Below are 26,068 nucleotides of genomic sequence, written 5' to 3'. Positions count from 1 at the left end.
CACTTCTCCAAAGACTTGTTAGAGGGACTGTTGGAGACTTGTTAGTGGGAGGACCTTGGACCTCCCTCTGTCCGTCTCCGTGTGCTGCTGCGGTCACTCCGCTGCCGGTGGCCCCCACACACACAGCCCAATGTCAGGCCGCAGGGTCGGTTTCTGTCTCAGCGATAAGAAGCGCCGGAGGATGAACCTGGACGCCTTTGCAGAGTTCTGTGCGTAAGTTGACTTTTTCATTTAGTGAACATGAATGGGCCCCCCCTCAGGTTTTCATAATGGGGGCCCCTTTAACCCATGAATGAAAAACCCCACAGATTATTCTCTGTTAGAGGTTGAAACATTCATTTGACGTGTTAAATATGAGATTTACACGGAACCAAAGCACATATTATTGAAGCTGAAATGCAACCACTTCTACATCATATTATATTTAGTCATTAGTCACTAAGTGTTTGTCATTTTATCTCACAGAAATACTATGAAATATCTCTTGGGTCTGCACAGGGACATTACTGGACTAAGAGAAGGCAGCAAATCTGAAATTGATACTCTGCTGTTCTGGAAGTGTTTGAGGAAATTAGTCACTGTAGCCTCATACTTTGACTGATCTGAAGAATGTCAATGGACTTGTGCTTAATTCAGTCTGCTGTAAAGGGAATGGTCAAATTCCATTGCCGTCATAAAGGGGTAAATATTCAAGGGAGACTGATAGCAACCAATATAAAATTAGAAATATATAGTTTTATTAGTTGACTATCTCAGTTTCATCAGTAGCCGTTGTAACAACCCTCATCATTTATTGCTGCATCAGAAGCTTAATTTTGTGCTTTTTGACATAAAATGACACCTGTGTAATCATAATGTTTACACTATAAACAATTCAATATTTTCCCTGCAGGGGCCATGGAGTGGAAGTGGTGGAGGTGAGTGTTTTACTTCTCATAAAATCAATATAACCTTAAATGAGTGTGTGGTGATAAATGAAGAAGAGGTTTTGTGTGTGTGTGAATGTGCTTGTCTTTGCATGTCTCTGTGTGCACAGGAAGATGGGTTTTTATGCATGATTTCTGTAAATAGCACAACACACACGCATATACATATACAGACAGCATGTTTTCATTTTATTCTGCAGGTTAAGCAGTTAAAGTATGACAGACAATAGTTTGAGAACACTGCTCACCCACAGACAAACACATTTGTCATGCACAGATGTCCACAACTTTACTAATCCATGTCACAGCCACCTGCAGCCGCCTCCTACAACCTGCCTGTAGTAAAACTGTAAACAGTGCCTGATTTTAGCTGCATGTGAATATCTGTACTGGAGCACGAGAGATTTTAGATACATGATATAGTAAAAATACTAACAGTAATACTAATGAGATCACTGTAGAGAAGGTAAGTAGCGTCAGTCAGCTTCTACATTTCATATTGTCTAAGCCCTAGTTCACATTTCACAGAAACCTTCTGTGCTGATGTCTAAAACAAGTACTGTGGTGGTCACAAGTAAAAGGCCTGACCATAATTCAGCTGAATTAAAGAGGGTCTGTGTAGCAGGATACTAATGTTTACCAAAAAAATTGCAGTATTTTTAAACTTTTATAAATATTTCCCACGCAATCTTAAACTGAAACAAGTTTTTGTACATCAGTAACAAGTACCATCAGTGTTAGTTACACCTGATTTTCCTTGTATGTCAAAATGTCTGAAATTGTAAATGTCAGTTAAGCATTTGTTTTACGGTAGGCGTCAAAAATCCAAAAGTCTAAGCAACACTGTGTAACTTTTCTACCATAAATAACTGAAGAATGGTGTCTTTGTCATTCCCACTCTGCGCCCCGTTATTCTGTTCTTGTACTACGTAACTTTGTGCTCCGGTTACAATTCCCTCTGATGTCCTCCGGCTGCTCCGCCTTAACTCTCTGTGATTTACGGAGTTTCCTGATGGACAGTAAAGTAAACTTCTGCAAACTATAGTTGCTGTTAGCTAATGTTAGCTCAGTTTCTTAGCTGCTGTTAGCTCAGTTTGCAAGCCATGCTGCAGAGCTTTGTGTTTGTACCACAAGCGTTTTGGATCAACGGGAAGAAGAGGAGGGACGATGCTGGTGAGTAGCAAAGCCGATGTTGTGCCAGAACCGGAGCTGGGCAAGCAGGCAATGTAAGCCAGCTCAGCAGCCTCTACGGACGTAATGGCAGGGGCAGGGAGATTGAAGAGGATGATGGAGGAAGCTAAGAAAAGAAAATGAAAGAGTGACCAAGCAAGAAGTCGTCAGACAGAAGTAAATGTTGGACGGACTTTTAAGTGTTGTTGAGAGCTTTGTGAAATAAAAGACAGGGTGCTAAATTGCAAAAATACCAATTTCTACACAGTGTTGCTTTAATCGAGAATATCTTTTGACTTTTACACAAGAGTTGGTTTACTATTTTAAAACATTTTGGGTCCTAATTAAATTAAAATCTCTTGTGAAATGAGTGTGTCATTGTTTCCTTGCACACCGATGGAGAAATTCTAAATATAGCACCTTCAATATTATATGTCATTTACGTACATACAAAGATAAGCAAAATGAAAAATACTGTGGCACTATAGTTTCACCATGAAAGTCTTCTTCCTCTGTCAGATTGACCTCGCTCAGCCACTCATAACCCAGGGACCCTTCGACGTTATTGTACATAAGCTGTCTGATGTCATTGTGGAGGCTGAGCATGACAGCCAATCACAGCAGCTCCTCACCAACTTCCAGGTAAGGACCGCCTTTCTGCATCTGACCTAAATAATGTGGTCAGAACATAAGGGATGGTTGCTTTAACTGGTGCAGCTGAAGGAGTCGTGAATGGATGACCTTTTTCAGGTCGAATATGAATTGTTTTTGCTGCATGCTTGTTAATGAGCAATTATACAGTCACACTGTAACCATTGATTTCTCCATCTGTCTTTTACATTGCAGAGTTATGTGTCAGCTCACCCAAGCACAGTTCTTCTGGACCCCCTGCCTGCGATGACCCAGCTTTTGGACCGCTTTGCCTCTTATCGGATCATGAGCAAGCTGCACAACTCACTTCGAGGTGAACTGCAGCTTCATAGTGTAAACTGTAGTTAATTATTGCTTGCAGATATTAACAGCTGCCTTTCCTACTGTTTCCTGTCCAACAGACTGGCATATCTGCAGTCCTCCTTACCTAGAGATCCACAGTTCCAGCGACGTGTCATCCCTTCAGCAGGCTGTGATGACTCAGGGCATAAGCTTTCCTCTCGGTTAGTTCTTTTTCTGTCTTTCGGCTTCTTTGCATCTCGTAAGTGAAGCCTGAAACATTAATAACATTATTTGGGAATGCTGTAGACACACTGTCCGGGTTCTCCCACTTTCCGAATTTAGTGATCCTTCTTTCTTCTTCGCTTCCTCAAGTATGACAGAACCAACAAACACTTCCTCTTTTTCTCTGTTGACCGCAGTTTGTAAGACCAGAGTGGCCCATGGTTCATTATCCCATGAGGTGAGTGGTCTGCTTGAACATTTTGAACATTTTGTTTGTTTCGTTCACTCTCTGTTCATTTGCTGTCTGTGCAATATCTGTGCAGATGTCTCTGATCTTCAGTGCAGGGAGTCTGGCTGATATCCATCCTCCCTGTGTGCTCCAGAGCTTCGTCAACCACGGAGCTGTCCTGCACAAGGTTTTTGTTGTCGGAGACAGACACTTCTGTGTGGAGAGGCCCTCACTCAAGAACTTCCCCTCCGGTCCCTGTGGTCAGTCTGAACCAGACCAACATTTCCATTTGTTTTCCCTATACGTCTGTCTTTCCTTTGAGCTTTCCTTTATGCTACCTTCCTACCTTGTTCCTTTACATTTCGCATTTAGCTGACACTTTTATCCAAAGCAACCTACAAAAAAAGGGAAATAATCAAGATACAGTGCGACAAGGACATGTTAGTGCAGCAATAAGTACTGTGACAGTAGAGGGGGGTAGATTTCTCATGTCCAGTTGTTGGTAGTGTTGGAGAGGAACCAACGGGGAACAACAGACAGACTTTCCTGCTGTAATTTGCTTTCCTTCCCTTCCTGATCTTTCCTTTTCGATTTTGATATATTCTTCTCCTCTCCTACCACAAATTGTCCTGCTTTGTTCCAAGTTATGCTACCTTGTTTTTCTTTACTTTTTTCCTGCTGTTACCACCTTGTAAGAGTGATTTCTCTCTGCCTCCAGACAGGAAGACCATCTTCTTCAACAGCCACCAGGTGTCCAAGCCAGAGTCAAGCTCCGATCTCACAGCAGTAAGCAGTACACGCAACATCACGTGTTAACAAACTAGTAACACCATACACACAAGTCATGTACTGTATGCATAAAACTAATAATATTCAGTATGAGAAAATATCTTCCCTATATTTTTCTAAATTCTTTAAGATGAAATCAGGACTGAATATATATGTGTGTATATATATATGCAAAACTGCTCAAATAAGCAGAGAAGCATCATTTATGGCACATGTATGGCTTGGGAATAGCTAAATCTGAATGTACATGTAGACCCCACACTCCTTTAGCAGAAATCCACCCTAAAGAAGTCCTTTCTCCTCATGTAGTTGGATGAACAGGTGCCGTGCTTGCCTCCTCCCAGCTCTGAGGCTGTGGCCGCCCTGGTCAGAGAGCTCCGAACTCAGCTTGGCATGGCCCTGTTCGGCGTGGACGTCATCATCAACTTACACACACACACCCTTACCGTCATCGACATCAACATCTTCCCAGGTACTGCTGCTCTACCCCCCACCCCCCACCCCGCACACACACACAGGCGTACGCACACATGCACACTCACACACAGGTAATAGTGATGTTCTGATAGACTCTCTCTCTCTCTCAGGCTACGAAGGAGTGCCCCAGTTTTTCTCCTCTCTGCTCAGCCACATTGAGTCAGTGTTTAACAAACAGACCTTCGCTGGCCCCCAGGCTACCAGCTTTCCTGAGTCAGCACAGACTAAAGGTGGTCCATCTGCTGCAACAACTGGTCTTTGAGTCACTTCAGGAACAGATTGTGGATTGTGTTTGTTTCATCAGCTTCCCAGGACAAATAAAGTCACAGGCACTGGCTTTTTCAGCGTTTTGTTGGGACCAAACCTCAGCTGTTTTTAAGACTTTGCTTTAATTGTAAGAAGTTATTTATTTATACTTTGTATCATGACTTGATCCGAACAGTATCCTCTGTGAAACACACTAATAACGATGTGCTGTTAACTGAGTCTGCTCTCTTTACAAATGAGGACACAGTATGGTTTAATACACTTTCTGTTTATTGATTGACAGGTAGCATAGAAGAAGATACAGCAGGCACAAAATACAGCACTCTGATTGGCCAGTAATATTACAAATGGTGTTTTTGTTAGAAGTTTTTTTTTGTTTTGTTTTTTTACCCCTGTTGTTCGAAATGTCATCTATGCTTGTCTGCATCTATGCTCAATGCTATATCATCTTTCTTGCTGGTTTCTAATAGACATTTTGTGGAAACATTTTGCACTTCTATAGAAAAAGAAAACTACAGTACATTAATTTATCATTTATCCTCACGTGAACAAACATCTTTGGAATAGACAATAACGAGCTCATCAGTGTTGACTCATACGGTGTGTTATTATTACTACGTGTTTACACAAGTTGACCGGCTGCCTCGCCGGTGTTCAGATACATAAATGTATTGTAAATCTTGGCTGTGTAGAAAAGGAGATTATATCTGCTATATGAGTACTATATGATGCATTTTGAATACATATTTAAATATATCAAATAATTAGTTATTTGGCTAATTATTGCATTCACATGTGCTGTTGTCTATATTGTGTTATTGCAGTAAGTGGGCCTCCAATGGTAACCCTGTAAATCCTGTGCAATTTCTACCCAGTGTCCTCTTGGGGGCGCTGTTGCTTCATATTTTCTATGACCTTGGCTTACAGACCATGATAAATGATATTTACAGGAATGACATGACAGGCGTGGAAACTGTGATGTAACACTACTACCACTGAGCATTTATCAATGTTATCGATACTAAAAGACAACAAAATGGCTTTAGTGTCTCCCTCTTCCCTTCGACTCCTCCTTGGCTTGTTAAGATAAGAGTGCAAAGCTGGCTGAGAACCTGAAGTGACACTTTTAGACCTTGTAAGCTCCGAGTACATTACGTACCCTCGCCACACTCTGACCACGCTCGAGACAAACTTAACAAACTGACCTACGTGTCACAATTTCGACCGCTGATCTGTGTTTTGTCTCTCGTGTCACTCCGGTTCATCACAACAACAGTCTGGTTTTAACAGTGCGTGAGCCAAATGAAACGCAATCCTTGTTTTCTACCTAATCGTCAAAGAAATAATGAGGAAATAATGACTTACTCCTGTCTAGAAATATCAGTAATGCATATCATTAACAGTCAGAACAGCAGGAACAGCTTACACATAGTTATCAATTATTGCACAAAATAGATATTGAGATACACATATTACTTATAGTAGGTAGGGAACCTGTTTTTCCCACCAACAACACACCATCAAGGATGATACCTTCAGAGAAAAAAGAAGCACTGCTTGCCAGTATTCATGACTCAGATCTCAGAGATGATGGCGTGATTTGTGTGGTTGGCAATCTGCAGTCAAAAATAACATTTGGATAAAAGTGTCGAATGCTTTGCAATCATGGCAGTTTTAGTGAAATCATGTCTACCCTACAAACAGCATTCACAGGTACTGAGACAAGAACACAAGCAGAGATGGACACGAAGATCTTTCAGACTCTTCAGGAAAAAAAACATGTCACATTTTCCTAGACACTCAAGACGCGTTCAAATGAGTGGTCTAAAAAGCAGAAATGAAACAACAGTATGTACAATTTCTACTAGTGTCCAGAAGACGTTTCTCTGAGTGCTGCGGGGATTTGAAGACTGTTGAATGGAAACTGTGCGAGGTGAATGTGTGACTGCTAATGCAAAGGGTTTAGTCAGTCGGCTGTGTGTGTGTGTGTGTGTGTGTGTGTGTGTGTGTGTGTGTGTGTGTGTGTGTGTCTTATCCTCTGCGAAGCTCTCTCAGCTCTGCAGCAACTTTGCGCAACTCTGCTTCAATCTCCAGCAGCTCCTGTGGGCAGACAAAATGAGGGTACATGACAGAGGAATCCAAAACACATGGTAACGCTTCAGATAACCAAGTTAACAGCTTGATAACAGCTTCCTGATTGTAGGAACATAAAGGATATATTACACTGTAATTACATTTTTAACTAACCGGCGCATATTTAATGTGTACCAAAAGAGGAAGAGTTGCATTCTGGGTATGAGAATGCTTGGTATGAGAAACTTTTTGTTGTAGTGAATGCCATGTGATACCAGTGATCCTACGCTAATTAAAGTCTTTAATGTATGTACATTTTGGAGCAATTCTTCTTCTACTTATCATTACTTTTATTATTATTATTGTTGTTGTTGTTGTTGTTGTTGTTGTTGTTGTTGGGATTTATTTTATATTAGAGACCAAAACAGTTTTTTGTACCAGGCTTTAAACATGTTTACTTCTGCTGTGAAGTTGGACATTTTAACGTGGGGACTTATGGAGATTGACTTGTTTTGTAGCCAGCTTCAAGTAGGCGTTCGAGGAACTGCAGCTTTTGGTACTTCCATATTGGCTTCACTTCACACGGAGGTTGCTGCTTGGTTCAGTCATGCTGTGTATTCTGCCCACTGTTATCATTTGGATATTGAGATTCTGTTTAATTGTATTTATTGTAGTTATAGACTGTGTAATGTTTTGATTTGTGGAATGCTACATATTACAGCACGTACACCCAATATGTACTGTGTATTTACCTTGAAAAAGGGGAGAACAACCACTTCTCTATTTTATAGCCCACATACCCTGTAACTAAACTGACACCACTATAAATAAGGTAGGAACAAGGGACTGCTTCACTTTAGGGCCCGTATACCCTGGAGGTTGACTGACAGGACATAAAAGCTGGTCCAATGATCATACCTCATTCTAACTTTTGTCTGACCATATCCCTCCTCCTGTACTTATATATTTGTCCTGGTATACAGGGAGTATTTCATAAGTACCACTTACAGTATATACTAATTAATTACACTGTATGAGTAGCATTAATGAATTATGTGCTGTAATACATAGTGTTAACAAACGCACACACCAACTTACCTCCCCTTCATCTTCTTCTGCATCACCTTCCTCATCATCTTCCTCTTGCCCCTCCTCATCCTCTCTGACGAAGTCATCCTCATCCTCATCTTCCTCGCCCTCCTCTTCCTCACCCTTGTACCTCTCCCTCTCAAACTGTTGCGTGGCTTCGTCGCTTGCTTTCTCCATCACTCTCTTCTGCTGCGGCTCCTTCACCTCTGCCGCTGCCTCCTCCTTCTTCGTCTTCACTTCATTCTGTGCTTTCTCATCGCGCTCCTTTTCTTCTCCGATCTCCTTCGTCTCGCTCTTCTCCTCTGCTGTCCTTTCATCCACAGCGTCCTCTTTCTTCCCGTCCTGCACCTCCTCCTCCTCCTCCTCCTCCTCCTGCACCCGTTTCATCTTCCTGACGAGTTCTTCCAGCTCTTCCTGCTTCTCCTTCCTCTCCCTCTCCTGCTCTGGCTTGTTCTTGCTGTCCTGCTCTTTGAGTAGCTCCTTTAGCTCCTTCTCCACCTTCTCCTTCTCCACCATCAGCTCCACCTCGTTCTTCCTCCTCTCCTCCATCCTCTGCTTCTCCAACTCCTCCTCTGTTTCTCCCTCCTTCTCTTTGTCTCCCTTTTCCTTCTTTTCCTCCACCTCTTCCTTCTGCTCTGTTCCAGAGCCTTTCTGGATCTCCCTCTCCTTTACCGCCTCGTAGCGTTTCTTCTTCAGCTCTTTCAGCAGCTCCTTCAGTTCTTCATCATTCCTCTCCTCCTTCCCTTTCTTGGTGATCTCTTCCGCTAGCAGCTCCTCAAGCTCCTTGGCTCTCTCCTCTTCATTGTCCGTCCCTCTGTCTTCGATCCGTGGCTCTTCAATCAACTTCTGCTTGATGTCATCCTCCTCAGTCTTGTTGTCTTCCTCAGGTTCTGTCACATCTCTCTCCTCCTCCTGATCAAAGTCACTTTCATTGTCGGCCAGGTTGTAGTCATATCGCTCCCTCTCGTCGTCTTGCTCCCTTTCTCTCTCTGCAACAGTCAGATTCCATGCATGAGCTCATCAAATCAATCAAACCATTCAGGCTATATTTTCTAGCAGAAGTATACTAAAGTGAGTCAATGTGAATTCATTTGTACCATCATCAGCCAGATTCTGCAGCTCCCTGAGCAGACCCTGGTGTCTTTGCACTTCATCAAGTTCCTCTGCAAAAATAACAAGACACAATAATTCAAAACAACAGTAACACCAAAAACAAAGGAGAGAATACCAACAGAGGATTTACAAATGTGACCCAGCATGCAAACAAGTCTTTACACAACAAGAGGAACGTGTCAAAACACAGATCACACACAAGGATGAAGGTAAATTTCATTAAATATGGCAGATTTTCATGTAATATTCAATTAAAAGTTAATCAATCAAACATTTAGCCTGTAAAATGTCAGAAAACTGTGAAAATAATGATCATAAGTTATCTTTAAACATCCAAAATATTTCAGTTAAGATGATATAAAACATGTGCTTTTGCATAAAAATACATTCAAGATGCATCAAATCAAATAATTCTTTGAGTTCTAAACATTTATTATGATTATTTGAGATGAGAGTTGAGATGTCACCTGCCAGCTGTGGGCCACACTCATTATGTGGCCCCTCTTCATTCAGCGTCTCCTGAATAATACATTCAACCTAAAGGCACAGAAAACACACATGATTACAGGTGGAGTGATTAAAGTATATTGACATCATGCTGAATGATAGGGGAAATAAAGAGGACTTGTGTCTGACCTTTGCATCATTAAGGGGTGAGGTTACTGGCCGGCTTCCCACTGAGAAGGTTGGGAGGAGGAGAGAGATGGAGCGTGAAGGAGAATGGGAACAAATCAATATATTTAGCACTTCTGCAACAGCATAAAAACCTGCACCAAACTATGTTACAGAGCAGCACGGATGAACTAGTTTGTTTACTTAGCAATGGTTAGTCCTGCACAGGCGTGGGTGGAGCTGCTCCCTCATTAAGGTAAGCACAGTTACCTTGGTAAAGCGACACAGCAAAGAGGCTTAACACCATCTCCCGCTCTCACAGGGATGCAGATATTCCCAAAGGCTTTAGCTCGCAGCAAGTTTCCCACCAGGGCTAAATCAGTCTGCAATCCCCGCCTGCCAGCAGACCATTAAAGGCACACCAAGCAGCGCCTTTTCTCACAGACATACATCAGATTTAACGAGGACCTAAATGTTAGCCAGCCGTGACCTTTTCCTTTTATTGTTATGTATCTGCAAGACTGTGTCTGAGGCACAAGATATGATGTTGATCAATCACTGCACCCTCATTCAGTCACAAATCCAAATGTCAGCACAGTTTAGAAAGACTTTTCTGTCAAATTGCCACTATCAAACTGAATCACCATGAATCTCACTTAGATAGAGAACAGTAGATAGAGCATCGGCACACGCAGACTGAGGTATACAGTCACTCCTTCACCTTGCACACCACATGTGGAAGCTGTTAGGTTTGATCTTAAACTCTGTGGTCTGTGTCAGCACAAAGCCAGATCAGTACAGATCAAGTTCAATCAGACTAATTGACACCATGTCCACTGATGAACCCCCACCCACCCTCCCTCCCTTCCACAGACACGTGAGCTGCCCACAGTTTGGCCCTGTAATGCTCTGCATGCCCATGTGATGGTTGTTTCCACACTGTGTCTAAGCTGTGGGCCTAATAATTAAACAGTGGTCTGGCTCTGATTCGATTGGCTTGTCCCTGCTGCTCATGGGTTCAACTCCAAACTCCATGTTAGAAATTGTTAAAAAAAAAAAAAAATGCTGGGGCCACGTGTGATTCAGACATGTGTACACCTATGGAGGCTGAGAGCTGCGCAGTAATGAGGTTTTAATGATGTTGGCATTTGATTGACGTCGAGCTGACACAGTATATTATCTATAGTGCTGGTTCTGTGTTGATATGTAGCTTCTTCTTTTTTTTAGTCATACTTCGTTAAGGTGGGCTTTGACACACACTGCGACAGCTAAGTAGAAGATGAACCCAAACAGTTCCCAGCCTGCTTTTGCACTATGTAGGTTACCGCCTGTGTCGTAACACCACTGCAGACTCATATTTATCCTGTTTCCATACAGTGTATCTGTTGGGAGGCAGACTTCCCCCCTGTCTGAGTCTCTCACCTTTCCATGGTCGGCTTTACATCAACTTGAACTCCTTAACGCCGTTTACGCACGAGCTCTCGCGCGTGTCACCGCGCAGCACGCGCACGTGTGAGCCGTCGGGCTCACCTGTGCGGTGATTTTAATCCAACGTTCATGTCGCTGTTTCTACTAGTAAAGACTCAAATGTGCGTCTTCTTCTTTTTAAATGTCCGTCCCTCAAACCGGTGAAAGCACCGCCGGGTCCTTTAGATAAACAGAAAGGTGGGCGCATAACAAATTATGTAACAACGCTTTTGTTTAGCCTATTAGTCTAAACCCCTGAGGCTTCCGCCGTCAAGCAAACACACATTATGCATAAAGTGATGTTGTAACGCGTTTAGTTTGGTCCGAGGCTGCTAAAACTGAACAACGAGGGAGGCAGGAGTGTGTGAAATATGAGGCTTGTCTCCGGTGTAGCCTGCTGAGAGCTATCACTCGCGTTTTGTATCGTCATTTCATAGTGAGCGCCCTGATACACACACACACACACACACACACACACACACGCAGTCTGTAATGAGTGTGAAAGGATGCTTACCTCCGGCGGCAGCCCAAAGCAAAACTGCGGTTATCAAAATTCCCATAGGATCCGAAAAGTGAAGGTTCCTGCAGGAGATAACCTTGAAATAACGGGCTGAATCTTCTTCACACACCCGCCGAGCGAGGTGGAGCCGAGCACCGTCCGTGTGTGTGTGTGTGTGTGTGTGTGTGTGGTGTCAGGTGACTGAGATCAGATCAAAGCCCAAACCCTGTTAAAGCCAGAGACGTCAGCCGGTCCATGTACTTACAGTATGTTAACAGAACACACAGATTTTGGTGTATCTGAGGAAGATTAAAATCAGTGTTTCCCAAATGGGGGTCCGTGGACCATTTGGAGGGCTTGAGGAAACATTTGAACTTCTTCTCTGGAGTACCACTTTATTCAAATCCCACTAAATATGCCCAGTGAGAATATTACTACAACAGCTTTCATTTTATTTGCAATAACCCTGCAAACATCTTCACCTCCTGGAGCTGCTGGTTAATTACTTCTGCACATCAATTATTGATCCTTTGTAACAGCTGGTAATGTAACACATTACCAGGCCTGGATGTGGCCTCTGGGAGCACTTTTTTAAAGCTGCGCTCTCATCTACAGGCCGCCCTTCATGGTTGTAATGTCAAAGTGTGTGTTTGTGTGGTAATGTACTGTATAATGGGTATAGCAGCACTGCAAACACAATACAGAGACAGAAATGAAGCATTTGTCTTTATTGGTTATTCTATTGGTTATTCAGGGAACATTCAGGGTTACGTTCACAATTTCATGACAAAGTGACAGTAAAGTGAAGGATCTAATCCATCGCCTCTAAACATTCAGGCAGTCAACTCAATCAGTCAGACTGGATGAAACATCCCGATGTCTATTAAATATTGGATTCCTGTCTGAACTGGTGGTGTTGAATGTGAACTGGCTCCGACCTCAGGATGTGTTTGTGGACGATGGCTGGTGGTACAGCACTACACTTGTTATCTGGGTCATCTGGTTTTGGGAGCAGGTCTGGGCGGTCGATTGGACTGGTTGGGTCCGATGTATTTCAGTGGAGTGTACTTTGGCTTTTCGATCACTTCTAGACCCAGATAAGGCTGCAGTGCTCGCGGGACGCGTACTGTTCCCTCCTGGGAAAATGAAGAGAAAAGAGGAGAGGGTGGAAAAGGCAAAAGAAGAAACATCAACCAAAGTTAGCATCATTAATAACACTGTCAAGTTAAGTCAAGTGGCTTTTAAAAAGTTTAAAATCAATATGCTGAAATGTTTTTGGATTGGCTGGTTTCCACCTATTGCTGTTGCAGTAAATGCCTAAGAATATAAAAATATATATTTGTTTGTGTGTAGGATTAAGTTGCATCTTGCGGTGCATTTGCCAATTTCAACCAACTGAATACCCTTCGTCTCACCCCTTCCAAACATGGAGGATAAACTATTCCGTTTTTGCTGATAGATTATCCTAAGTGTTGCACACTGGACATTTAAAATTCACTACAGTATTTAACATCTAGTTTAGGGTACTATTTACAACAATTATTTAGCCATTTTTCTCTTAATAAAAACATAGTTATGAATGCAAAATGGCATTTCTGCCATATTCTGTTAATAAGCCATAAATAAATAAATAAACAGTGGCCGTGGCTCAGTGGCTCGCTGCTACAAGATTGGAAGGTGAACTGACAGCTGGTGGGGGTGGCAGTCCACCTCCTTGCCACGGCCGAGGTGCCCCTGAGCAAGGCACTGTACCCCCCACCACCTGCTCCCCGGGCACTGTGAATCACTGCCTACCGCTCCAGTGTGTGATTACGGCTTCTGTCACTATGTGTGTGTGTGTGTTCCTGTGCATGTGTTCCGACAGGTGCCAGCTGGACGGGATAAAAGCGGAGAAATCATTTCATGTGTAAAAATGTGCAAACTGATCATATATTTGTTCATTTTCTGTCTCGATGATGTTGAAATTGTCAGTGTCAATTGATCAGTTTTATTTCAGCATTTCTAATGAAATACGGTACACAATTTCAAATAACATAAAAGTGTTCTGACTCACAACAATCACAAGGGGGAGCCACTTCAACACCATACTGTGCATACAGGCGCATGCAGAGAAATAACATTTAACATGGTGGAAGGTGGACAGGGGAACGTTTGGTTGGAAGAGATTATACAAGAGGATAAAGCTAAAATCCAATCTCATTAAAACTTTGTCTTTAAAAGAAAGAATTTGGGTGTGTTTTAATTGCAGACATGTGCTTTTGTAGTTTCTAATGATTCTTCCAAAGTACAGAGCCACAGATTCAGCTGTAGAGGCATCAGACAAAAATTGTTCTGGGGCCTTGTGACGCGTATTATGGCTCAAATAATAGTCTCACTTTGTTGCTCATTACAACCTTGTCTAGACAGTTTAAAGACATTTCAATCTGTTTTGTCATCTTCTAGGACAACTCAAAGACAGAAAACATGCCTTAAAAAAAACCCTAATTCGTGAAGTGTACCCTTGTGTTGGTGTCTTACTTTGGTCTGATGAGTCTCAAGGATAGCGATGATGGTTCGGGGGATGGCACACGCTGTAGCATTCACCTAGAGAAATAAAAATAAAACACATCATGGAGGTGGTGTACTGCTGAAAGCTAAACCCGGAGGAATGTACAGCAGTCTGCCTCATCTGCAGCCTTACTGTGTGGGCGTACTGCAGGCTGCCATCCTCTCTCTCATACAGGATGTTGAGACGTCGGGTCTGGTAGTCTGTACAGTTGGACCCACTGGAAATCTGATATATGTATATATATGCAGAGAGAGAGAGAGAGAATTAGAATCAGCAGCATGATACAGCAAGCTGTCTCTGTGGAGCTCGTGGGTATGGAAACAAAACTCTGTCATCTTCTTCTCACATTAGACTTGTTGACATTCACAGTATCATCATCATCATCATCATCATCATTACCGTCCAAATGTTTAACACTTACCTCCCTATTGCTGGATTTTACTCGCAAAGCTTCAGGCTACAGATTCTGTTTGCTATTATTAATGTACGAGATAATGAATCAAACATGAGGCTTAAACCATGATGAGGACTCGCTTGGCTTCAAAACATTTAGGTTGAATGAAGGAACTCTTCGTGTTTGTTTCTCTTTCTTCAAATGTTTAACTGCAGAGGTTTAGAGCAACGATGAGATGACACTGCATGGACTAGATTGTATGTTTGAGACAAACTGTAAACTTTGACTCACAAGGGAAGGCATGTTTACATAAGTCATAGTCAGCAAATATTAGTTCACTTCCAGTCATTTCCTACGCCTCTGACAAAGTAAGTTAAGTAGGTAAGCGGTGATATAATGCGGCCGACCTCTCCGTAACTGTTCCTCCCAGGCATCCACGCTTCAATGTCGTACTTCCTGTGCGCTGGAGGGCCCAGCTCCTGTGTCGGCATGTCCAGCACTCTGAGTAAAAACACATAAAAACTAATTATTATTATGGCAAATTGAAATGTGTGTGTGTGTGTGTGTGTGTGTGTGTGTGTGTGTGTGTGTGTGTGTGTTAACCTGTAATGTAGCTCCAGTGCAGAAAACATCTCTTTCTGCAAAGAGACAAACTCCTCCAGCAACTGAGAGCTCTCTCTTCCTGTCTCATCTGCTGTCACTCCAAACATCTCTATCTGGATACACACACACAGTTAATTACAAAGCTCATTAGCATAATTATAGAGTAAGTAGTTTATGATATTAGAATAATTTGTAATCACTTGTTCAGCTAACACAGACTTAGCAATACACACATATAAATATGTGCCCTGTACATGTCATTTGAAATAATGGACTTATAGACAGTTTTTTTCTGAATACACTCCTGTGTTTCTAACATGACGTCGATGTCCTTGTAACCTTGTTGAAGTGATGGACTCTGTACAGCCCCCACGTCTCTCTGCCCGTGTCCGTCTCCGCTCTGTAGCAGGTGCTGCTGCACACCGTCCTGCAGCAGGAGAGGATAGACCGCATCAGCTGCTGTCACTAAATAACACTATGTGCAGAAAACTAAGAGAGGTGTTACTTACCTGACAGGCAGGTCCGCCCAGTTTACTGCATGATCCATGAAATAACCTGGAAAGCAGAAATGAAGAAACATTTGACGTTGCAGCCTTGTCCTCCAGTTCAAAAGATAACCCTGTGACAGAACTAAACTAGATGAGCACATGTTGCTCAGATCACCATACAGTAACAACACTTTAGGAAGGATTACAATCAAGCATGATAGCTAATTTTGCTGTTACAGAATAGGACTAGTCTTATGTTGACACATATTTGTTCAAGCACAAGCTTCACTCATACAAATACACAATTTGAGTGTATTTGGCCAGCAAATAGATGGTCTTTACTTGCCAGTTTACTGCACTCTATATAACTGCAGCCATGTAAACAACCATGCTGTCTCAAAGCATATATACACAGAGGAGCAGTGACAATCAACTTAAGGCCCGAGGGCCAAATCTGGCCCATAACGGGGTGTGAGGTAGCCTGCCGACCATTCTCTGAGTCACATTAAAAGTAATGGGTTATTGTTTTGTTTCTTGACTGTACACCGATTTAGAAATGTTCAATAAAGTTTTCTTTGCTGTTACTTGAGATGTTGCATATTAACCTACCACTGATGTGTGCAGTAAGAAGAAGGTGCTGATGATGTGTGAGTTCACAGACACCTGAGCTTTGCTACGAATGGATTTGGAACGTCAAGCTTGACGATGCCTTTATTTTGTCACCCCATACCAGTCCTAAACCGCTGTGTTCAATCTGCTGTGTGCAAGGTTGCTAATATAAAGGGCACTATCATTATTCAAAATATGCTAGCTTCAGTGCAAGAAAAGAAAAAATTACGACTCTGGAGGTTGTCTTGTTCTGATACAGCAACAATTATTTTTTATGTGATAAATATTATTAATGTTTTTCAACTGGCCTGCAGTCTTTTTGCAAGAGTGGGCCACGGGCAGAGTAAGTCAAGTATCCCTGCAGTAGAGTATGACGTATCTGTGAGCTTAGTATTCATTCTTGGGGTGTCTATCAGAGTGCTCTGTGAACACACATTTTGTTGTGAACTTATGAACTCCACTCAGGTTAAAGAAATGTAGGAAAATACTGTACGACAGGTCGCCAAACTCCATGAACCAACAAGAATATGATTAAGTTGTCTGTACAGAAAAAATGTGTTTCACCTGCCACCCCGACCTCTCCAGTTCCAGCCAGGTTGAGGTCTGGGAAACGTGCCGGGTCCAGTGAATAAACTTGAGAACGATGGGCGTTGGGCGGCATCCCACAACCCTCCTGAAGGGGGACGAAACAGAATGAGGAGGGAGAAGAGAGGAGAGGACAGGAAGAGTGGGACAAATCTCACCAATGCTATATTACATTTATTCAAAGTTACTAAATAATTCAATCAGGTGCATTCAAATCTCATTTTTACATATTACGTTTAGTATCCTCTATTCAGTCAAATTCTTTTATCTACTCACAAATACTGCCCCCTTCAGCATGTCAGGTACAACCATGGGAACAAAGCCCTGCAGGAGTCGAAAGGAAACGTTATTATATATTAATATGCAGTTATTTTGCAAACTTTTTATATATTTCCAGAAATGAGCTTACCCGTCGCTGCAGTGTGTCAAGGGCAAAATTTTGGAGTGCAGTCTGAAGTCTGGCCCCTGTTCCCCTCAGATAGTACGACCTGTGGCCTGAAACATGAGCCAGATGTCTGCAGGAGGGGACAGATACACAAAGTGTGACAAGAATGAAGTTATCAATGAGGTTAGACCTAATATCAGACAAATATTAATCATTTAGGCATTATCATATACATAGAGAATGGCATTTTGGTCTTTACATTTTTTTGTTTCTTTGCTCTCAAGCTGCAGGCATCAGTTTTATTTCAGTCATATGAACAAAAGGTTCAAAGTAATATGCACAAACAGTACAACAAATGGAAAGTCACCTTTGTCTGATGAGACCCAACTGCTCCCCCAGCTCTACATGACCCCTGGGCTTGAAGTCAAACTCTACAGCAGAGAGAGAGGTAAAGCTAAAGTAAAGGTTTCTGAGGATTATTAAGGATTATTGTTCTCATAGATCACATCAATCACCTGGTTTCTGTCCAACCAGCTCCACCACCCTCGCCTGGCTCTCATCTCCAACTGGCTGAAAAAGGAAAAAAAGAGGAACTTTTAAACTTCTTTTTCTTTAAAAGGACATATTTCACAGAAAGTGCCTCCCCCGAGTCTATGGACAAATGTGTGTGTATCCTCACCACATCAGGGTGTGAGGTGTTGGGCAGTCTGAGCGCTCGTCCGTAGTGTTCCTGATCCAGCTCAGTCTCTTTGGGGTATAGCTGGTTCAGTCTGTTGCGGATCGCTCGACCCTTCTGCAGAGCCTGGGTGTACTCTGGAAGCTACGTGATAAACAACAAGGACTGGTCCAAAATCTGATTTATCACTTCATCAGTGCTCCATGACAGACTGATTCAATAACAAAAGCGTTAAAGAGCTGAGATTGTGCCAAAATTGAACTTACACTGGCGAGGGCTTTCTTGTCGTTCTTGGTCTGTGAGGAAAAGATTATTTATATCACAATTACGAGAGCAGCTTGACATCAAATAAGACAAAACGATTACTGGTGACAAGGACCGGTAATGAAACATGCTTTACTGACCACTAGTGCTTTGACAGTTTCAGCGATGTCCCTCTTCTGCTCCTCCAGCTCAGAGATTTCTGTCCTCACTGCCTGGAGCTCCTGCCACACACACACCTACAACGTGGACACACACTCAATCAGTAAGATCAACTGAAAACCAGCAGAACAGTGGGCGTAAAACTGAAAAAAAAAAAAAAAATCATTAAATTTAACCTCTTAACATCCTGTAGAGTACATTTTCCACTTTTCACAACAATGTTTCAGTGCTTATAATAGTAAAATGTTTAGCCATCTCTTTAGCTGTATCCTTTTCTTACAATATTCTGAGTATATATTGTACAGTACACACTGTAACACTGATTCTAAACACTCTTTATTTACTTGTTCCTGTATCTCGATAAAAGCCTATTGTTCTTATAGTTAGTATTCACACCTAAGCTTCCATTTTTCATGACTACGTTATAATAAATCAGAAATGCCTTGCACATAACTTCCATGTCAGTCAGCATGACTGTTAGGGAACGTTTTGATCTGAACTAGTATTCAGAATAAAGTTCTCTGTCTGAACAATGTTTCACAGTCCATGGTGTTTTAACTGTGACCTGCTGGAGTGACAGGTGCAGTTTGACAGTTTAAAAGATCCCCGTCACACACTCGGTGTGACAAGGCTGAAGAAGCATGTCTGTGTCTTTGCAGGTCATTTGGTGCCGGTCACACTGTGACTTTCTGCAATCAAGCACAATGTATGAACTTGCACCCCCTCGGTGCACATGGTGCTGAGATTGGACCTGTCAGTGAAGTAGGAGACATCTCATTTCAGGCAGGGAAACTTTTAAAATGAAGAATATTTGACTAAGACTCTGGAGCTTTCAATGAAGGAGGAGTAGATGTGCTTATAAAACATTTTAACTGAACATTTGTGTGTGTGAGTGTGGGAAAAATACGTATATGTGAATAAGATGTGACACATAATTAATAATAAAATGCTATTTACAGAATAAATGTGTAGGTTGAACAGGTACAGTCAGTGTGTTTGCTCATTAGCAGTCACACAGCCACCTGTCAACTCCAGACACGTCTTTAAGACAGAGCATAAAGCTCTGCGTCACAAACGGGACTGAATTTACATTAAAAGAAACACATACAATTCTCCTGACGTCGTCCCCTCGCAGGTCGCCCTTCCTGTTCTCCACATTGGCTATGACTTTGTCGGTCTCCTCGCACACTCCTCTCATGTCCAGCTCGGGTTTGTCGCTGTAACCTTCGCAGACATGTTCGTACAAACTGCTCCGGGCTCCGTGCGAGAAGCGGCGCGGGATGAACACGCTCGTCCTCTGCCGTGAACAGTGTGTCGCCGCCGGCTTCAACACAGTGAGAGCTCTCAGCACCATGCCCATGCAGCTCGCCATGTTGGTCTTGAGGACAGTGTTGCATTCACGGTGTATGGGAATAATTGTAACTGTTGTCTGTGTCGGCTCCCTGGTCCGCCTTTCACCATACAATTTAACAGTTATACGTTTGGTGTTATGTTGGATATTATCACTTAAATAAAAGCCTAATATATGCTAATAACAATGGCCACTCGCATTTCTTAGCGTTTCTTCCTCTCTCCTTTCTCGCTGTTGAGGCTGACAAACGGCTATGAAACGGTCGTATCTGTCTTGAACGCAGCAATAATGCGGAAATTAGTAATTTCGGAATTGGAAACGAAATAAAATTACATTTTTAAATATTATTCTAAAAATATAGCTGATGTTTTACGTAACAGTCGTGACATAATGTGAAAGGGTGAGCGGGAAATATTTTAATTTCTGCGATGACAGAAAAAACGACTCACCCCAAAACAATCGTCACGAGCCAAAGGTCAGCCAATCAGATGGGCGGAAGTTTAACGTTGCGGTAATCCGGTTCAGACGTGACAAGTGCGGCCGACTGAATCTGTACGGAGTCTTCTTTTCCTCCTGTGCAGGCTCCAGAAACTCCTCTCCTCACTGTTCTACCACCGAGCTGGACGTGTGTGCGCAAGGCCATGGTGGACTGATATTTGTTAGGAAGAGAAGCCTCCGTACAGCGGGGAGAACCGGTCCTTTGTAAGGCGAGTTTGCTCCGTCAGTTAGTGGGGATGTTGTGCTCGGGGCTCGGGATGAGCAGCGAGTAGCCCCTGACGCGTTTTCTCCTCAAGCAGGCCGGGACGAGCCCTTTCAGCTGAGCCCAGAGGAGCACAGGACACCCACATGGGAGCGAGGAAAGCCTCCGGGAGCCTCTGGTGATAACCGGGTGCTTGGACGCAGTTGAGCCTGCCCCGAACTGCCTCACCAATTCCTGCTGAAAGTGAGACCCGACCAGGCTTCACGGTGGAAACGAGAAGAAGAGCAAAGGTAATGGAAGCTCAACATTCAGCATCAGCAAGCTGCTCTGTGTTTGTTCTTTATGACAGCTAATATTTTATGATAAAAAATACAAACACACTGTAAGAAGACAGCAGAGTAAATGTGAAGAAAATTACAATTATTTATCTTCAAACTAAGCTGCATCATGAAGTTTGCGTCCACAGTAAAGACTGTTATCTGGGTCATATCTATAATACCTCAGCCTGTCTGTTTGTCTGTTTTAAAGATAGGCCTCGCATGCATGAGGTTGAAGTCTGAAAACCTGTATGCGTGTGTGTTATTTATAGTGTTTTTGTGTTTTATTGTACCACAGATGAATGCTGTGCGGGGGGGCACAGTCACCTGGCGTCCCCAGCCGTGGCAGGATGGGGACGGGGGAGGAGGAGAACCTCTGTCAGACAGCGACTCGGAGGAGGAGGACTTCCCCGATGACAGTACCACGCCGCTGGGAGACTACATCACGCATGGTGAGGCTAGAGACAGCGTGTTGTTGGGGAATTTTGGAAACTAGCCCCCGTAGCGTTCATGTGACTCATTCCCAAAGTTTTCTCTCTCTACTCATGCATCCCCTCTGTCCTCGCCCCTCCTCCGTCTTTCCGCTGTGTTTCCTAGGACTGAAGCAGCTCCTGGACGCTCAGCAGCTGTGTGACGTTACTCTGCTTGTCGAGGGAAAAAAGTTCATGTGTCACAGGTGTGACTGCTACATCCTACCACCTATTAGAGCATTGTTTTGACAGTGCAGACAAAAACTAGGCACTGTAAAGGTAGAAATGTGACATTTCATCTGTGTAAACAAGTTATCTTCCGTCTCCTCCCACCCCCAGGGTCCTCTTGGCAGCCGTTAGCCCGTACTTTCGGGCCATGTTCACCAGCCCTCTGGTCGAGTCCCGCCTCACTGAGATCCGACTGGAGGAAGTGACGCCGTCTGTCATGGAGACTGTCATCCAGTTTGTGTACACCGGTGAGGCGGGGCTCTCTCTGGACACGGCTGAGGATCTGTTTGTGGCTGCCAACCGTCTCCAGGTCATGCCCCTTCAAGACCTGTGCTCCAGGTGTGTCTGCTGTGATCAAGTTTACAGCTTTATTCATGACACTTCACACTTCAGCTGGCTATATTTTTATCCTCTGTCTTACTCTCACTTGTTGTTTCTCCTCTACTCTTATTTCTCCAGATTTCTATTTGAGCACCTCTCAGTGGATAACTGCCTTGGGATGTACTCTCTGGCCCGCTCTCACCACGACCAACTGCTACTGCGTGCCTCCCTGCGGCTCGTAGCCCAACACTTCCCTCGGGTGGCCCGGCAGAAAGACTTCCTCCTGTTGGACCATGGTACCTTAGGCAGCCTCCTGAGCTCTGACCGCCTGGGGGTGGACTCCGAAGCCGAGGTTTATGATGCGGCGCGCCGATGGGCAGAGCACCAGCCCTTGGATCGCTACGCCCACATGCCGGCGCTGCTTCACCACCTGCGGCCTGGACTGCTGTCTCAGGAAGAGAGCAGAAGACTGAGCCAGGAGTTGGGGCCTGCTGCAGCTGGTGAGGGCCTTGGGGGGCCTCTGAGACCACGGGAGGGCATGTTTGAGAAAAAGATTGTCTGCGTGGACCTGACACCTCGGGAGGATGAGAATTTAGCCACCAGAGACTACACAGTGGACTGCTTTGATCCTCGGACAGGGAAGTGGGAGAAGTTAGCAGCACTAGGTTCACTGGTCAGCCCTGGTTGTACGGCTGTAGGCGACCGGCTCTTTGTAGCGGGGGGGATCCTGCGGACAGGCTCTGTGTCTGCAGTCGTGCATGAATATGATGTAGTGTTGGACCGCTGGATAGAGCGCCCTTCAATGGTCCAGCCCCGGGCTATGCTAGGCCTGTTGGGATGTGGGGAGTCACTCTATGCCTTGGGTGGTAGTAACCGCTCAGCCCTGCTGGACTCCAGTGAGACCCTGGAGCTCAGTACACTTCAGTGGACTCCGGGGCCTCGGCTACCGCTCCCTCTGCGCGCCTTCGCCTGCGCAGCATTGCGTGGACGGCTTTACCTTCTGGGTGGAACCACACTTGAACAGAACCGAGCTGTGGTCCACTCTGGGGTGCTTATTTATCACACCCTGACAGACTGCTGGACACGTGTGGCTCTGGACTCTGGTGCCACCTGCCTCGCCGGAGGAGTAGCAGTGCGTGGAGGAGTCTGTGCCATCGGGGGATACATGAGGGACACCACCAAGTTCCTGGATGGAAACTACACCAATCTGGAGACTTTAGATGCCACTGGGCGTGTATTGTTCTTCAGAGAAGGCAGGGGGTCTGGAGTAGAGAGGGAGGTGACTGGCGGAGGGGTGATGGTCACGGCAGAGCAGCGGGGAGCTGCTGGTGGCGGTAGTGACAGAGCCCCAAGCCCTGTGGTGTTTCCTGGTCTGCCACGGCGGATCGCAGCTGGCGGCGTGGCCAGGTGGAAACGTAGGATTTATGTGCTGGGTGGGGAAAACGGCTCACGCTTCTATGACAGTGTTTATTGTTGGAAGCCCGGCTGGCGTAGCTGGGTCCAGAGACGTGAAAAACTCCCTGGAGACACTGGAGGGGTGAGCCAGTTTGGGTGTACCACTTTAAAGTTCCCTAAGAAACACATCCTGTCCAGACTGAGACTAGCCAAAGAAAACTGCAAGAAGGCAGCTGACTAGCTTGATAGTATGACTGAAGTCGAGGTTCATGTGACACATGTGACATTATGTGACAGAGTTTTAATTCGCTCCTCCTTGACATAAAATGTCAGAGACCATTTTATACAGAGTGCAGCCACAGAGTAGGTCTGTTATGGACTGGATGCAGACAGATGTTACGGAATTTAGTGAGGATAGTCAAATGTACAGGCAGAGAGCAGCCAGAAACTAGTTACAAGTCAGGCACGATGCACCTGAAGGTAACCTGTTTGTCAGGACAGTAAAGGATCTTTTTATTGTTTTCTAAAAGTGTAAAATTATTTTCAGCCTTTTGATGGTGTAATATTTTATGGCTGTTTGGAAACTATTTCAATGCTGTGAATTTTTTTTTTTTAAGCAGCGCTTAGTTTAGACACAAGGATACCTGCACATTTCTAACCATACTATGTTCCACTTTATTCGCCTGAGCCTAGTTTTTGTGTCTAATGTGGGCCACCGAAGCCCTGTGAAGCTGCAATTAAGGGCTATACAAATAAACCCTGAGTGGAAATGTATCACAGCAAACCTATTTTTCACATAACGTCTTGCATGCAGGCAGTATTTGCTTGTGCCATCAGTTGTTTGGTGAACGTCCTGTTCTGTTCTTGACTCATGACTTGAAGCCCTCATCTCAGAGAGATGACCTCAGAACTGCTGAAAACCTCAGTGTTTGGTTTGGCACATCAGTGGCACGTCAGTTGTTAAGGGTGGTCTGCCCCACCTGTCCCAAGGCACTGCCTAATTCTTGCAGAGCCTCGATCACTAGTATCAGTGCACAGGCGGCTAGATCCACCCAACTGATCTCAGGCCCTTGTGTTAAACAGGCCACGTAGTGTCTTTTTACATGGTAGAAGCCAAGCTCTTGTGATTTGAAATATTCTTGTAAAGCATATCAGTGGGAGAAATGTGAAAGTAGGGCTGGATAATATGCAAAACATCCCAAATGAATGCTTTAAGTGTCAAATATCCATTTGTCCTTTTCAGCTAGCATTCTTAAAGGTCCAGTGTGTAAGATTTAGCAGTATTTATTGGCAGGAGTGGAATACAATATGTATCAGTATGTTTCCATGAGTGTATAACCTGAAAAGAAGAATCGTTGAAGAATGGTTGCATTTTTGTTTTTTGTCTTAAAATGAGCGCTTAAGGCTACGTTTACACGTAGCCGGGTATGTTGAGAAACGAATATTTCCCTCCCTCCGTTTTCCAAAATAACATCGTGCACATAGCATCGTTTTCAAAAAAGTCAACCCGCATAAATACGCCATCGAGCGCCGTCATAACTACGCCAAGCCTGTGGGTGGCAGTGTAGGAAGAAGGCGAATCCTCTGCAAGCCAATCAGAATAATGCTTCCATGAGCATCGTCATAGCAACAAGTAAACATTGGTCGCACTTTTGGCGCATCCGCTGCCTAAAACTCCGTTTATCTCAATTTACACGCAAACGCAAAACCGGAGTTTTCCAGAATCTCCACTCTAGCCGGAGTTTTTAGAAAGATTCGTTTTCAGAGGCGAATTCACCGTTTGCGTGTAAAAGATAGGTACAAACGAAGGGAAATGTCTCCGTTTTTAAAAATACCCGTGTACGTGTAAACAGGGCCTTAGAGCGGGTCCTCTTTCATGGAGTCCGCCATGTTGAACCACCATTTTTCTACTGTAGCCAAGAACAGACAAACCAAACACTGATCTAGATATAGACTTTTGTGAATTTGGCAGCTGGAGTTTTTCTTACACGCTTGGAAGGAGAGGTTGAGACGTGGGAGAGTATTCATTTGATTGCAATCTGCAACTTCACCACTAGGTGTCACTAAATCCGACACACTGGACGTTTAACTATTTGGGCGTTAAATGTAGGGGAAAGATGGCCCACGATATCCTTGTGTCTAGACCACCGCTCTGTCCAGCACCTTGTTCTAAATCCTGAGGTGAGGCCAGGTGAACGGTCGTCTTTACTTGATTTAGCAGCCGTGTCAGAATTCCAGTTTTGTTTCAGTCGCTACAGCCACCGGACTTAGTGAATGTGTTTGGCACGGAGCTCATAGATTACCTGAACACATCAGCACTGCACCTAATTTATTGAAATTTACTTTAAAAGGTTATTTGTTTGTTTTTGTTTTTTTTTTTTGCGTCTGGGCTTCCTGTACTTGTAGGATGGCGCTCTAAGCTTAGACAAATGGGAGCAGATGTGTTTTGGATCTGAAAAAGTTTTAAAGGAAAGTTTTCTTCATTTGTGAGTTTATTTAACATTAGAAAGTTTGCCCAGAAATGTAAGCACATTGTTTTGCTGTAAGTCACTATGTTTTATTTGATCTTCTTTTCCCCTTTCATTTATCAAGTCCAGACATTTCTGCAGGAGATAATTATGCACATATGGAAAAACACTGCCAGCTGTGAAAATTCAACCAGTGTTGTTGCAAACTACCAAACAGGGTCAGAAAATATAAACTAAGGGG

General features: G+C 43.8%; 4 protein-coding genes across 4 annotated transcripts; 2 read left to right on the top strand and 2 right to left on the bottom strand.

Annotated features, from left to right (window-relative positions):
* Nucleotides 1–56: 56 nt before the first annotated feature.
* LOC104927221 (inositol-tetrakisphosphate 1-kinase) lies at nucleotides 57–5,082 on the top strand. Its single transcript, XM_010741251.3, has 10 exons — nucleotides 57–213; nucleotides 893–917; nucleotides 2,616–2,738; nucleotides 2,943–3,060; nucleotides 3,149–3,250; nucleotides 3,449–3,489; nucleotides 3,575–3,740; nucleotides 4,199–4,266; nucleotides 4,579–4,741; nucleotides 4,857–5,082. The coding sequence occupies exons 1-10, from the start codon at nucleotides 131–133 to the stop codon at nucleotides 5,006–5,008; spliced, it is 1,041 nt and encodes a 346-aa protein (XP_010739553.3). The 5' UTR covers nucleotides 57–130; the 3' UTR covers nucleotides 5,009–5,082.
* Nucleotides 5,083–5,262: 180 nt separating this feature from the next.
* On the bottom strand, nucleotides 5,263–12,074 carry LOC113746111 (trichohyalin). The gene is made up of 6 exons (XM_027280613.1): nucleotides 11,882–12,074; nucleotides 9,925–9,965; nucleotides 9,756–9,825; nucleotides 9,273–9,338; nucleotides 8,185–9,164; nucleotides 5,263–7,113 (listed from the first exon to the last, which is right to left on the bottom strand). The coding sequence occupies exons 1-6, from the start codon at nucleotides 11,925–11,927 to the stop codon at nucleotides 7,045–7,047; spliced, it is 1,272 nt and encodes a 423-aa protein (XP_027136414.1). The 5' UTR covers nucleotides 11,928–12,074; the 3' UTR covers nucleotides 5,263–7,044.
* A 501-nt stretch (nucleotides 12,075–12,575) lies between these two features.
* Nucleotides 12,576–20,288, bottom strand: sars2 (seryl-tRNA synthetase 2, mitochondrial). Its single transcript, XM_019270079.2, has 16 exons — nucleotides 19,686–20,288; nucleotides 18,559–18,654; nucleotides 18,421–18,450; nucleotides 18,158–18,298; nucleotides 17,994–18,048; nucleotides 17,846–17,909; nucleotides 17,503–17,608; nucleotides 17,370–17,417; nucleotides 17,073–17,181; nucleotides 15,921–15,966; nucleotides 15,751–15,838; nucleotides 15,412–15,524; nucleotides 15,216–15,309; nucleotides 14,547–14,639; nucleotides 14,384–14,449; nucleotides 12,576–13,002 (listed from the first exon to the last, which is right to left on the bottom strand). Exons 1-16 carry the CDS (start codon nucleotides 19,947–19,949, stop codon nucleotides 12,862–12,864), a joined length of 1,554 nt encoding a protein of 517 aa, XP_019125624.2. The 5' UTR covers nucleotides 19,950–20,288; the 3' UTR covers nucleotides 12,576–12,861.
* A 120-nt stretch (nucleotides 20,289–20,408) lies between these two features.
* On the top strand, nucleotides 20,409–24,722 carry si:dkey-260j18.2 (kelch-like protein 8). Its single transcript, XM_010741234.3, has 5 exons — nucleotides 20,409–20,918; nucleotides 21,244–21,397; nucleotides 21,543–21,621; nucleotides 21,755–21,982; nucleotides 22,103–24,722. Exons 2-5 carry the CDS (start codon nucleotides 21,244–21,246, stop codon nucleotides 23,598–23,600), a joined length of 1,959 nt encoding a protein of 652 aa, XP_010739536.2. The 5' UTR covers nucleotides 20,409–20,918; the 3' UTR covers nucleotides 23,601–24,722.
* Nucleotides 24,723–26,068: the final 1,346 nt, after the last annotated feature.

Source organism: Larimichthys crocea, chromosome VII, assembly GCF_000972845.2.
Source record: "Larimichthys crocea isolate SSNF chromosome VII, L_crocea_2.0, whole genome shotgun sequence".
Lineage (NCBI taxonomy): Eukaryota > Metazoa > Chordata > Actinopteri > Sciaenidae > Larimichthys > Larimichthys crocea.
Note: the sequence above shows the minus strand (reverse complement) of the source record. Positions and strands in the feature narration are given on the sequence as shown.